Here is a 14,162-nt window from a genome sequence, read left to right on the forward strand (position 1 = left end):
ACAGCTGGTGAGTAGAAGTCATGTGCACAGTGGTGGAGGTGGTATCTGTCACACTTGGAAGAGTCAGATACCAAAGGCCGCTGTAACTTGGAGTCACCACCCGCCGGACAGGTAAGTATTACTAATCTTTTGCCTTTATTTATTCTTGTGTGTAGTGACATGTGGCACTCTGGAGTTGGCTGAAGACATTTTCTACAGTTCTTCTTTTACTATGCTGTTATAAATGTGTTCAACTCTACCTAGGTTTGAAGCTCTGCATGAAGTACTGACACGAGAGACAAACCAAAAGTGGACAGTTACTCCTGATCGCTTTTATCAGAAATCTGTGATCAGTGAACTTTTCAAAGAAGTAATGAGAAGAGCGGCATTTAAATATCCACTTATTAACTTGTACATATTCAAAAAATATCAACAAAATTGACCAAAAACCATTCTAGCTTCTCTAAAGCCTTTTGGACTTTGTTCATGCCAAATAAATAATTTCTTACTTGGGATGTGCCAGCAGCTGATACAAGGCATGTTTATTATCATCCAAACTCATCATTGCCACCAGGAAACATTTGATCACCTCCCAAGCCTGTCTTCGATAGTAAGGCTCGGTGTTTGCACTCTTCAAACAATCCAAGGCTGTCTCGATGGCCTAAAGAGAGCAAACAATAATTAAATCAGAGTCAAAAAACAAACAGAGTGCGCAGCCAGAGTCTCCTGGGAAATCTGTGTAAAGAACAGAACTTTGCCAAACTTTCTATGAGAAACTTTCTTTACCTCATGAGTCTGCACTGTAGATTGCAGGCCTATCTTTCTTACAAGCATAATACAGAAAGGCAAGTCACAGCACAGTACCTATAACAAAATCCTGTTTCTGGCTCCTCTCTATTATACATAGCGCAATGGGAAGTCCAGCATCTCCATGGTGGGTGCCACATGCAGGGTAATATGGTAAGATCATCATAAGAACGCGATTGGCAAATGCTAGCCTTATAAGCATAAAAAAAGCAATATGCGGGGAGGGGGTATTCTGGATACATGATTCCCTACATGCCATGATACAGATCAGGTGAAGCGTTGGTACTTCATCTAACAGGGAAACCACAATTGAGAACTTTGAGTGAAGATGTCCAAATTCCTCATAACATGTCAAAAAGGTCCCTGTGATGTATGCCCATGCACAGACAGCTATATAAACACAGAAGTTTTAACCTTTCCTCACGCTTCTTAAAATTTGCTTTTGTCTGTGTCCCCATTGGAAAGATCTACTATCACTTTCTGCCATGATAGGAGTGAGGGGGAAACCATCTAACAGGTAAACGGGTAGCAAAAAAAAAAATGGACAGAGGCTCTTAACCTTCCCCGATCAAAAACTATAGAAAAGGTTTTGGAGTTGGACTTTAAAAGCGACTTTGTAGTAAAAACAGGACATCCCGCTAACCTGATTCTGACCTATGCGTGTAGTAATATGAAATAATCTCCAATGCTCCATGCACTAAAGTCTGACCATGCATATACAATGGTAATCAATGAGTCAATATATCTCAGTTGTCAGGCAACAACAGATTTCATCAGCAGGTGTTGCTGCAAGAAAACTCATGGCTTTACAATGATGGATCATAATCAGATAAGGGAACCGCAATTAAAGAGGAACCCCACCAAGACCTATCTATATGTGGACCATATAACCTTAAAAGTGATTTTAGAAAAAAAAACACCCTTGCTGTAAAAACCACATGTAGATTAAGAGTCCAGTGTTTTAGGGTTATAGAAATGTGATAGTGTTTAGGAAGTGTGTGTGGCCAATTCTCATCAGCATGTCATAGCTGTCAAAGTTGAGGCACAGCATGGCTTCCACTAACTCGTAATGGTTTTGAATCTGATTGGGCACAGGCAACACATAATTCTGGTTGTCTAGTTTCTAGTGGTCTGCATTTATAAACAGATAAATCAGTAAAAAAACACTATACATACTTTTTATTTAAGATCACGGTTCTTAAATCCACAAATACCATTTAATTCAGTCTCCTTTGCTCAGCAATACCTATAAGGGGTGAGCGTCCCTAAAAAATTGGTAACCACGCTTATTTCCCTTATACTACAAATGTGCCTGAACTAAATCCAATTGAGGAACGTCAAGACATTTAAAACGTTCACTGCATGAATTTCATACTTGATTAAACCATAATTAATGTGAACTAAAACTGACCTTTAAAGATCATAACAAAACAAAATATCACCGTGTGCCTCTGGGGTAGTATCATACAAAGCCTTTTAAATGGTGTAAAGAGAATTAAACTCTCGCTTCACAACAGAATTCATAGAAATATAGAAGAATGATGGCAGGAAAATAACAAGTGGTCCACCATGTCTGCATTTTTTTTTTTAAATCTAATTTTTTTTTAACCCTTTTCCCCTAGATTTGTCCCAGGCATCCTGACATTTCCTTACTGTTGAATAACTACTTCTGGGAGAGTTTGTTCTGTTCAGTAAAAAAGATACTTGCCAAGGTTAGTTTTGAACTTTCCCCTTGCTCGTTTGAGGTCATGTCCCCATATGTTGGTTGTTCATCTTGCCTTCATATTGAGAATATTGCGCCCCCCACCCCTTGAATACTACTTTCAATCATATCCCCTCTTTCCCTTCTTTTCTCAAGACTGCAGTTTCTGCTCATATTTGTTATTCCTCAGACATTGTACAACTGTTGCCCATTTCTGGACTTGTCCTATCATATCATTATCTTTTTGTAAGTTCTCTAGAACTGACACATTATTCGAAATGAGGTGTAATTTAAGATCTATATAGAGGAATCAGAACCTCCTTCCTCCTGCTGGTGATCCCTCTAGTCATAGCTAAGGATCTATATACATAGGAATCAAACCCTCCTTCCTCCTGCTGGTAATCCCAATAGTGATAGCTAAAGATCTATATAAAGGAATCAGAACCGCCTTTGTCCTGCTGGTGATCCCTCTAGTGATAGGTAAAGATCTATATAGGGGATTCAGGACCTCCTTCCTCCTGCTGGTAATCCCTCCAGTGATGGCCAAAGATCTAATAGAGGATTGAGGACCTCTATCCTCCTGCTGGTGATAGCTAAAGATCTATATAGAGGAATCAGTACAGTCTTCCTCCTGCTGGTGATCCCTCTAGTGATAGGTAAAGATCTATACAGGGGATTCAGGACCGCCTTTCTCCTGCTGGTAATCCTTCTAGTGATAGCTAAAGATCTATACAGAGGAATCAGAACCGCCTTCCTCCTGCTGGTAATCCCTCTAGTGATAGCTAAAGATCTATATAGAGGAATCAGAACCTCCTTCCCTGCCGGTGATCCCTCTAGTGATCTATATAGGGGAATCAGGGCCTCATTACCTCTACTGGTGATCTCTCTAGTGATGCACCACAGAATTCTATTCACTTTGCCTAATGCCTGGCCACATTGTTTGCTCATTTTGCAATCATCTGAAATAAGTACCATCTTCATTGCAACAGAGGCAAAATGCACAAGCTGTTAGGAGCTTAATGGATTTCTTGCAGGATCAACAGATATTTTTCATTACTTGCAGAGCTTTTAAAGAGAAAGAGAGAAAACATGCAGAAATGTGCATGTATAGTAGAGATCTACTGTATATGTTTATTTTGCCTACATGGTCTCTATGTGTGCTTTCATGGCTGTTGCAGAAGGATCAGTTGCAAGCTCCACCTGGGTTGACACTGACCTCAATGGCTCTAAGGGCACTGTAGAACTGTGTGAATCAACTGAACAAAAATAAAAGGACCCGTGCATTATTTAACAAGGCTAGGTTATTGACAGAAACTACTAGCACCTACAAATAGACTTCTATAAGAGAGTACGAAACATCACCTTTTCCATCGGAAGCTGAATGGAAGCCTTACAGTCTGCAAACTCCGTTGTAATACTGGGCCCTTGTATCTCAGTCACAACATACTGCAGCTTCTGCGACTCTTTCAACATTTTCCGATTGCTGCCACCAAATTTTCCCAGGACTCTGTAAGCCACGTGAGAAATGCTGTCTGCAGGGTTACGAAGGGTCCTCCATAAGGCCTAGAATAATGGAAACATTTTCCCTTCAAACAACCATTTTAATATCAACATTATCAGCAGGCAATGTTAAAGGAGAACTATGGGGTTAGGGCTTTTCCCCATAGTTCTCCTTAGGGTAACGGGAGGACACAAACTAGCGTCCTCACGTCACCCTAAGCTCAGTATACCGCGAGCTACAGCTCGCAGTATCGTGAGACGCCGCAGCTGAAGCGGATCCCGACAATTATGTCTTGATCCACCCAGCTGCGTAAGTGACAGCTGGCTCTGCCTATCTAGAGGCAGAGCCGGCTGTACCCGCCCCCTCCCCCGTCCGGCCAGTCAGAGCTGGCGGATCGGAGCGGGGAGGGGGGAATCCAGCCCCTCCCCCTGTCACGGCAAAGAGCTGTGACAGGATCGAGAAGTAAGCTAACGCCGGTATGTGTTCGCTCACTTCCCGATCTACTGAGCCGACCTGTGACAGTCTCATTGTCACAGGTCGGCTAGAACTATGAAGTGAGTGAAAAGCACTCAACTCATAGTTCTCCTTTAAGTGTTTTTATATCCCAGTGCCTTAGCAATCTTATAACACCATACTTGGCACATATCAAAACAAACTTATTTTTTCTGTATCCCAATCAAGCTAGAAAGAAGGATGTGAAAGGCTAAGTGGCAAGACCTAAGTGCTGAAGCGCCATCTCTTTTGAGCTAATACAATGTATTTTATTATCTGTTACTTTCAATCAGATCCATCATTTTCAGCTCATGTACAAGGCAAAACAAGAGGTTGGATTTGAAAGGAGTATATTGCAGTTGTGTATATATTGTCTTTATTATGGAAAGATCTTTAGGGGATATGTTTATAAAAAAATTTGCAGAGCTATTCGTTCTGTGTAACTGCATGTACAATTGTTCTGTGCAGATGGGGCAAGAACAAATTTTATTAGTATATTTTCTTTTTGGAGGTTGAATTTAATATCAGGGAAATAGCACACTATGGCCACTAGAAGGAGCGGAGCACGGTATATTTCCTATGATCCTTGGCGCCATCTAGAGACCATAATATTAGTATTATTCTGATATTACACTTCAAGTGGAAAGAAAATATACTAGCAACATTCATTTTGCCCCCATTTGCACAGAATGAATGTACATGCAGTTGCACAGGACAAATGGCTCTGCAAGATTTCTAGAAAATACACCCCTTAGTGTAAAGGAAAATCTTAAATTTCAAATACAACATATTCCTCAACAGCCAGCAGGTGACTCAACAGAGAATGCAGAAATTTACATATTCAACCGAATGAGCCAAAAGAGTGGCCAGTCCCACTTCCAATCTCTTGCTGTGTACAGGTCAGTACTGTACATAATTTAGAAGTTTAAAGAAATCTTCACTGAAAGAGACCTGTAAGCTGCCACTGTTACTTCTCATATTGCAAATGCTAGTTACCTGGCTGTTATGTTTACCTTCCTGCTTCGATTCTTTGTAACCTTTACCTGGAATACCCATGCAAATAAGAGTGTCTGACTTTACAGATATGCATAGTTGTTCCTGGTCAGCGATTCAACCCTTACTGAACCCAGCTGGTCAGTGTACTAGCCAGGCAAAAATTTACATAACTAATAAGAAATCCAACAAAACAAAAATATAAAACTAAAACCACCCACCAAAAACCACTGTAGGGCTGAAAAATCTTGATCAAACAGCGATTGCAGCAAATCTACCTGGCGGAGAGATTCCCCATCATGCTGTGAATAGTGTATTGCCAGGGATGGGACTCATATTAATTCCAGATTTATTATTTACAATAATAGTTGATTTGGAGAATATATTTTTTTCCTTATATATTCTGTGATTGGAGAGGTTTAAAAATCAAGGTGATCCATTAACGGAAAATGTCAATGTTTTCTGTAATACTCGGCATTGTGTTCCGAAGTAACAAATGCGCAGAAAACACCATTTAATTCACTCCAGACACAAAACTGAAATGTCTTCTCAACTGGGAATACAGACCAATTTCATTTCAGTAAGCCCCTGCTTTTCATAAACCGATACTGCCCCCTGGTGATAGCAGTCCACATTACCTGCATAAGCTCAGCACGGACAGGCTGAATGTGGTCGTATAGGAAATCAGGCTGCAGGTTATCCACACACAACTCCAGAGTCCTTAGACCCTGGCTGACAAGCGTCTGAGAGCCATTCAGAGCAGAGACTAAAGGATCCATCAACATAGGAAGATATGGCAATAAGGAGCTCAAGCGAACAGGAACAGTGAGACACAATTCCACAAAAAGATCCTTCATGTGTTGTTTGTGTAGGCCACTTTGTAACATGTTCAACCCTGAAAGAAACAGATATAGTTACAGGGACAATCTTTGTAGAAATAATGCACACAGAAAAAAACAACCCGTTAGTATTTCTGCATTGGGATCTGCAGAGACATAACATGCATGTGCCATAAAATGACCATACAAGCCATACAATGCTTGCTACCCTGGAAGAACAAACGGACACTTCTGGATGTTTTATGAATAAGGAAGCTGACACTGTAATGTCTCCAGGTTAAATCTGGCAAAATGCAAGAACAGTTGGTAGCCCATAAAGGTATTCAGAATCTGGGCTTTGACTGACCTTGCAGTAGGTTAGGTAACAGAGGCAGAAACTCCTGGTACAGAAGATCGTGGCTACCTCCTCCTATAGATCTGAAGAGTGCTCGGAGCAGCAAGAAATAATTGTATGGTTCCTTGGCAGTCTGAGCCAACTCCATTGAGCTGTTTACAATTTTGTGCAAATGTGGCTGCAAAAAAAAAAAAAAGAGAAAAGTAACACCGAGTTGGGGGGCAATGCATTTTAGCATACAATCATTTGTCAAAAAAGTATGATGGATTTCTGCAGATCGTTGTATACCAACAAGAGCATAAAGTTCTAAGCAAGCAGTAATAACAGGTCATATATTCCTTTTTTTCTGTACAGCTAGTACTTGGCCTATAATTGTGCTCGTAGTGTAATTCCAGGCAACAAATGTGATCAGTCTAGGGCTGCACTAATGATTATTTTCATAATCGATTAGTTGGCCAATAATTTTTTCAATCAATCGGATTTAAAAATATTAAATAAATAACATCCTTAATTTAAAATAAAATACACAAATGCAGTGTTACAAACAAAGTTTACTTCAGAATAAAACTACATGCAATTTTTTTGCTATCGCACTGCACTGGAACGCACAGCATTGCGGTACCGTGCGTTCGGGGTGCCAATAAAATGAATGCACCTCTCGCAGCAGAATTGTCAGGCCAAAATGGAAAGACTTTTCCCACCTTTTATAATTCTTTTTTGAATAATTGGATTGTAAGCACATGGCACTTGAATAGCTTCAGCCAGGAAATGACAGCTGCCAGTGGCACACGGAAGCTGAATGTAAATACAGCAGGTAGTGGGCTGGTGCAATAGCCAGCCTGCTAATTGCCACATCAAATTGCAATAGCCAATAGCAGGCTGGCTATTGCACCCGCCCACTGCTCGGTGTTCCTTCCTCCCAAGCATAGAGGAGAGAGCTAGGGGATCCAACCAACTAATCAATGAGAATAGTTGACAACTATTCTCCTTATAGATTTTTATCGGATAATCGATTAGTTGGTTGCAGCCCTAAAATCAGTCAGTTGCTAATGAAGTCTCAGAACAACTACCACCATGCTCAAGTCATAGCCTACTCAGTTGATTACCAAACTGTTTAATGTAGCCAGATTTAAGACAGGCTATCACATGCGCGGTGCGTGTGTCTAACTCCTGATGCTTATGTTGTGAAACTTCCTTTCTTGAAGGAGAACTATGGGGTCAGTGTTTTTCCCCATTGTTCTCCTTTGGGTAACGGGAGGACACAAACTAGCATCCTCCCGTTACCCTAAGTTCAGTATACCGCGAGCTACAGCTCGCGGTATACTGAGACGCCGCAGCTGAAGCGGATCCCGACATCGATGTCGAGATCCGCCCAGCTGCGTGAGTGACAGCTGGCTCTGCCTATCTAGAGGCAGAGCCAGCTGTACCCGCCCCGCCAGTCAGCGCTGGCGGATCAGAGCGGGGAGGGGGGAATCCAGACAGGATCCAGGCAGAGAGCCGTGACAGGATCGAGAGGTGAGCGAACGCCGGTATATGTTCGCTCACCTCCCGATCTACTGAGCCGACCTGTGACAGTCTCATTGTCACAGGTCGGCTAGAACTATGAGGTGAGTGAAAAGCACTCATCTCATAGTTCTCTTTTTAGTCAAGACCAAATAGATTTAAAATACAAATGAAGCTTTTAATTTTGATGGCAATGATGAAGTTACTTCAATAACTTAATACTGGTTCTTACAACAGGCTTTTAGAATGCAAGAAACAATAAGCCTGCAATGGGTGCCTTTAGAAACCTCTCTGGAATGAAAACCGGTAAACAAAAGGGGTTCCTAAACCACCACCAGATTATTGACAAAAAGCAGAGTGGTGGTATAACTATAACACAATAGAAAAATTGCTGCTGAGCCAGTGGGATATGCTCCCCCATGAGCATATTAGGAACATTTTAATTCCTGGCTGAAGCATACCTCAATTTCTATGCTTGTAATTTTTAGTGGTTCACTTCCCACAAGCCCCCAAAGAAAAGAACAGCAGTGACTTCACTAGACAGTGTAAAAGGGTAGGTGGACCCACTAGTCTACTCCTCCTCTCACAGCATAGGAAAACCTGTTTTAAGCATAATTTAAAATGTCATCTGATGTGCAGAAATACAAAATACTACAAAAAATATCAAGCAGGAGTTTATCAATAAAAGACTTGGTGGAATGGCAATTTATCATCTCACCTTAAGCATTTGCTCGTTATCTGCAGCAAACAAGGAGACGGAGCCAAACACTAGCTTGAACAGCTTGAGATACAAATTGGACAGCTCGACATTGGATCCCATCTCCGGAAGTCTTTCCAGCAAATACTCCACCAGGATGGTAGCAAACAGGGCCGACGTGGTGGGGTTCGCCAAGAAGGAATTGGCAACAATCTAGAAAAACAAGCCGCTCAATCAAATTAAACATCACTTAACAAAGAGAAAGGTCCCTAGTGCTTGGCGGCGGCCACTGTTAAAGCTGTACAAATATCTGGTAGGATCAAAATTGATTCAATACCACAGATTTCATTCACAATGCAAGCTGCTTATGTTTTTTTCTTTGATTGCCAACCACTCCTGGAGAGGTCAATTCAGGAGAAAATGTAGGAGTAACTTGTATGCATAGGGTTTCTTTAAATAAACTCTACATCAGGAATGGACAAATCAATATGAAATCTAGAAGCCAGTAGGTCTAATCCAGGTGCCAGCAGAAAGTTTTATTGTTTTTTTAAGAGCCAGCTCCATGGACAACTACAGAAATACTCAAAAGTTAAGCGTTAGCTGTACATTTTTAGTAGCATTAGCTACCTGGCTCCAGGGATTTGTCCGGCCCTTTCACACGGGTGGTCAGATCAAGTCTGCATGTCAGTTTTTAGGGCGGACCTGATTGAATGCACAATATAAATCTATGGGCAGCCTGGTATAAAGAGACAGGCATCTGTTTACACCCCATTTCGCCGGACCTGATCATGCCGGATCGGGGGAAATCCGATGTAAACAGACTCATGTCCGCTTACATTGGATTTCCTATAGACCAACATGGGTTTCCGGCAGACTCAGTAGCGGTGGAGGAAAAAACTGTACAGACACGGATGTCACGGCGGTGACATCAGCTCCATACTGCTCTAACCAGGAGGGGGTTCCGTGCACAGATCCCCTCCTGATCAGCCCATGTGAAAGGTGCCTAAAGGTTAATCAAACTACTTCGCTGCAGCTGTAATGATACAAGTGAATCTGCATTTAGAAGGGTCAGATAAGTTCTCAACCTTCAATAACCAATACCAGGTCCCATTTTTCTGATTTCAATGTAAAAGCACAAATAAAGTGAAAGTATGGTGTTTTCAATTAGTACATATTGGAGTTATTTGGCTTTCTCTTTATACAAGTTACTATGGTATCACCATTAGCCATGAACTCTGCTACTGAGGTGTGGAGGGTCTGGTGCTTGGTGGATTTGTCTATGACTATTCACACCTGTCTAGGGCTCCATTAAGGTGCCCATACACTGCTCGATTCTCGTACGAGAATCGGGCGAAATCCCGCGATCGTACGAGAATCGAGCAGTGTGAACTAAGATGTGCGACCGTTTCTACTGTACGGTCGCACGTCTTTTGTCGAGCCAACATGCTTGAAAACCAGCCGAGAATCGTACGATTCTCGGCGGGTTTCTAGCCTGCTAGCCCGATAGCTGCGGAACGGGCCGGTGTGCGCACGCGCACACTGCCCGTTCTGCATTGCCGTCATCAGAAGCCCGCCCCTCAGCGGGGCGGGCTTCCGATGATCGCAAGTACGATCTGCCCGTCCAAGGTGGGCAGATCGTACGGGCTTTTAATGAGCATACGACCATCGCAAGACAAAAGTCTTGCGATGGTCGTAAGGTGTATGGGCACCTTTAGAAAGACTTTCCCCTCACTTAAGCTGTCCATACACTATACAGATTTCTCCATCCACGCCATAGACTGTGGATGGAAGAATACCTTAACAGTGACTATAGATGATTGGCTGCAACAATTCTCAGCTAAGCTCCTTTAACAAAAGCCAAGCAGAAAGGCCACACACTGCTAAGAGTTTAGGGCAATTCCTGTGAATCTGCCAAAATTATAACAGTGCACGTCCAGCTTAACTGTAATGGTTCACCAGACAGGAAGTGGTGGATTCAAGTAGCTTTTGAGGGCAGCTTGGACTAGCTTCTTAAAGTACACCTGAAAATAATGGCAATCAAATATATAAACAAAAGCAGGGTTAATAGTTCTCAGGTTCGTACAGTAGCCACATGCTTACTTTTGCTTTCTAACAAGTAGAATAGCTACGATTGGACGGGTGGTTATGAATAAATATAAAAAATAGCTAAATTTCCCAGCCTGGGCTGAAAAGCATTGACCTCTAGAGGTGCGGCCACTGAAGTGCCTTTGCAATGTAACAAAACTTTTAAAAAATTTATTAGGAATAGTAGGTTACCGTAACTCAATTTTTTTTGCCCATCAACATTACATTCTAGTCTAGTCACTCACCTGGAGGGCATAGTTTTTGGAAATCCTCTCCACCATATAGGGAACTGTAGTTTGAAAGATTTCCTTAAAGGTCAGCGGATTCATCATAGTGAAGACACCAGCAAAATGCTCCAGCACCTCCTTCTCCTCTTTCATGCGTACAGTTTGGCAGTTGGCCACTCTGATGTAAGTTTGTCCATTTCCAGCTATCTGGACCTGAAATATACAATAATATTTTTATTGGGCAACATATTCACAACATGATAACAGTATGAAGAATGAGGCATCAGGCAATTCAAATTATAAAACAAGAGACTTGTATCTTATTTCTTAGACAATGAAAGGAGTCAGGAATTAAATAAGAGATAAGCTACAAGAGGAAAACAGCTTGTACAAAAAAAGCACTCCGTTATCTCTTAAAAATGTTTCCAGTATGTCAGAGAAACCTTCTACAGCACAAAGAAATGTATGAATAATTAGAACAGTCCTTGACAGAAAACAAACAAATCTGTAGTAATACAATGAGCCAAGCCTCAATTAACTTTTCTATTACTGAGAATTTAAAAATGTTCCTTTCCTGTCAGTATTCTTAAAGCTGAACTCCCGGCAAACAGCTAAATACACAGACAAAATATACACTCACTGGCCACTTTATTAAGTACAGCTGCTCAACTGATCATTAATGCAAATATAAAATCAGCAACTCAGTGGAAACACATGGCAGCAACTCAGTGCATTAAGGGCTTGTTCACATGATATCAGGTCCTGATCAGGTGCGGATCTGCAGAAGCAGTGCTACTGATGCAGTGCGTTTTCGGTCCGGATGCTGACAGTTAATTTTTTTTTTTTTTAGCCGTGGGGCTGTCAGTATGCAGATTCTTCCTCTGAGGTCACTTCCGCCCTCTCGGAACATCTACTTCCCTTTGTGTATGTAAAGCTGGTGATCAGACATGTATCACATGTTTGCAGGCATGTTGATGGTGCTGGCTACAGCAATCTGCAGAGAACGAGCCCGCAGGAGAAGTCGTTATTGGGTACACCCGATCTTGAGGCTCCGGGACTCCAAGGGTCAGTTCTGGAGTTTGTATGAGGATTTGCGAGGTCACCCGGATACATTTTTTTTCCTTTACTCGTATGTCGTATGACATCATAAAAAGTGGAGCAAGAATACTATTTTTTTTTTGCTTAGCTGCATTGCGTTCCGTCTTTGATGCGTTTGTGCCGCGTTCGTGCGTTTCCGGACCGGACAAAATGTGTCATGCAGTATTTTTTCTGTCGTAAGCTGAACGGACTGCGCACGTGAGAACTGTAGCCCATAAAACACATAGGGATGCATTTTAAGTGCAGGAGCATACGGATCCGGTCAGCACAGAAAACGGACGTCGTGTGAACAGGCCCTTAGGCATGTAGACATAGACAAGACAATCTGCTAAAGTTCAAACCAATCAGCGGAATGAGGAAGAAAGAGGATTTAGGTGACTTTGAACATGGCATGGTTGTTGGTGGGCTGGTCTGAATATTTCAGAAACTGCTGCTCTACTGGGATTTTCACGCACAACTATCTCTAGGGTTTTACAGAGAATGGTCTGATAAAGAGACAATATCCAGTGGCCGCTCACTGGATATTTTTTCTTTTTCAGACCATTCTCTGTGCAGAAAAGCGGTAGTTGTTTAGGCAGAAATGCCTTGTTGATGCAAGAGGTCAGAGAAGAATGGCTAGACTGGTTCAAGCTGATAGAAAGGCAACAATAACTCGATTAACCACTTGTTACATCCGAGGTATGCAGAAGAGCATCACTGAATGCACGACACGTCCAACCTTGAAGCTGATGGGCTACAGCAGCAGAAGACCACAGCGGGTGGCACTCCAGTCAGCCAAGAAAAGGGAACCGAGGCTTCAATTTGCAAGGGCTTGTCAAAATGGGACAGCAGAATTGGACTTCCAGCAGGATAGCGCGCCATGTCACAAAGCTAAAATCTCAAGCCAGTTTCTTTAACATGATAATATGTTCACTGTACTCAGATGGCCTTCGCAGTCACCAGACCTCAATCTTTGGAATGTGGTGGAACTGGAGATTCACATCATGGATGTGCAGCCAACAAATCTGCAACTTAGTGATGCCATCATGTCAATATGGACCAAACTCGCTAAGGAATATTTCCAGCACCTTGTTGAACCTATGCCATGAAGAATGAAGGCAGTTCTGAAGACAAAAGAGGGTCCAACCCGGTACTAGGAAGGTGTACCTACTAATAAAGTAGCCAGTGAGTGTATATAGGATAGCTGTTTTACCTGCCAAAAGAATCTGTATATCTGTCCTCCCAATAATAAGATTTACACAGTTCTGTCATACACAGTCTTGTCTGGCAGGGGAAGGAACTGATGCTTCTCTGCTGCAGTATCACTTTTACTTACAGGTCCCCTTTCTGCTACCATCCTGTGACTGGACAGTGAATGGTAAAGTATCACACTGATAAGCTTTTATCACTATGCTCCCTTCCCCTATCCACATGCTCTGGCAACACAACAGATTCCTGAGCACTGCTTACAGGGAGTGCAAGAGGGTGAATCCAAGACAAATTAAGGTAAAAACAAATAAAGGATATATTAGTTGTTACAGAGCTGCATTCATTTGTGGCTTTTAGATCTGCCTGGAGTGCAGTTTTAAAGGAACTGTACTAGGAAATATGGGAACTAATGCTGATCTCCCAAGAGTATCAGATGCTTGGCTGTCTTTGACTTTAGTACTTTCTGGGTTACTGAGAACAAAAATGCAGATTAAGAGAGAAAGAAAGAGTGCAAGATCATCAACTGTAGTCCTGCTTTCTCTTTAGAACAGCCATAATTTTCTGTAAATTCTGTATTATAACCTGTATTGTGATTTTTTACCTTTAAAACTAAAAGTTCATACAAAGTTTAAAAAAACAAGCAAGTTATCAACCAATTTAAAAACGGCCATTAAACATATGCATTTGAGTGTATTGACCATTTCTGTCGATACAGAA

The 14,162-nt window shown here is 41.9% G+C and overlaps 1 protein-coding gene across 1 annotated transcript in view; it reads right to left on the bottom strand.

Moving 5' to 3' along the window:
• Window positions 1-14,162, bottom strand: part of TRRAP (transformation/transcription domain associated protein) — a 164,006-nt gene that overhangs the window by 133,843 nt on the left and 16,001 nt on the right. Inside the window, exons 16-21 of the mRNA XM_018571310.1 lie at window positions 11,178-11,372; window positions 8,869-9,060; window positions 6,660-6,825; window positions 6,113-6,369; window positions 3,851-4,051; window positions 489-640 (exon numbers count right to left, since the gene is read on the bottom strand). Of these exons, the coding sequence (XP_018426812.1) occupies window positions 489-640; window positions 3,851-4,051; window positions 6,113-6,369; window positions 6,660-6,825; window positions 8,869-9,060; window positions 11,178-11,372 (1,163 nt within the window). The remainder of the gene's footprint in view (window positions 1-488; window positions 641-3,850; window positions 4,052-6,112; window positions 6,370-6,659; window positions 6,826-8,868; window positions 9,061-11,177; window positions 11,373-14,162) is intronic.

The sequence above is a fragment of the Nanorana parkeri genome, unplaced genomic scaffold (assembly GCF_000935625.1).
Source record: "Nanorana parkeri isolate BGI_ZX_2015 unplaced genomic scaffold, ASM93562v1 scaffold3, whole genome shotgun sequence".
Taxonomy (NCBI): domain Eukaryota; kingdom Metazoa; phylum Chordata; class Amphibia; order Anura; family Dicroglossidae; genus Nanorana; species Nanorana parkeri.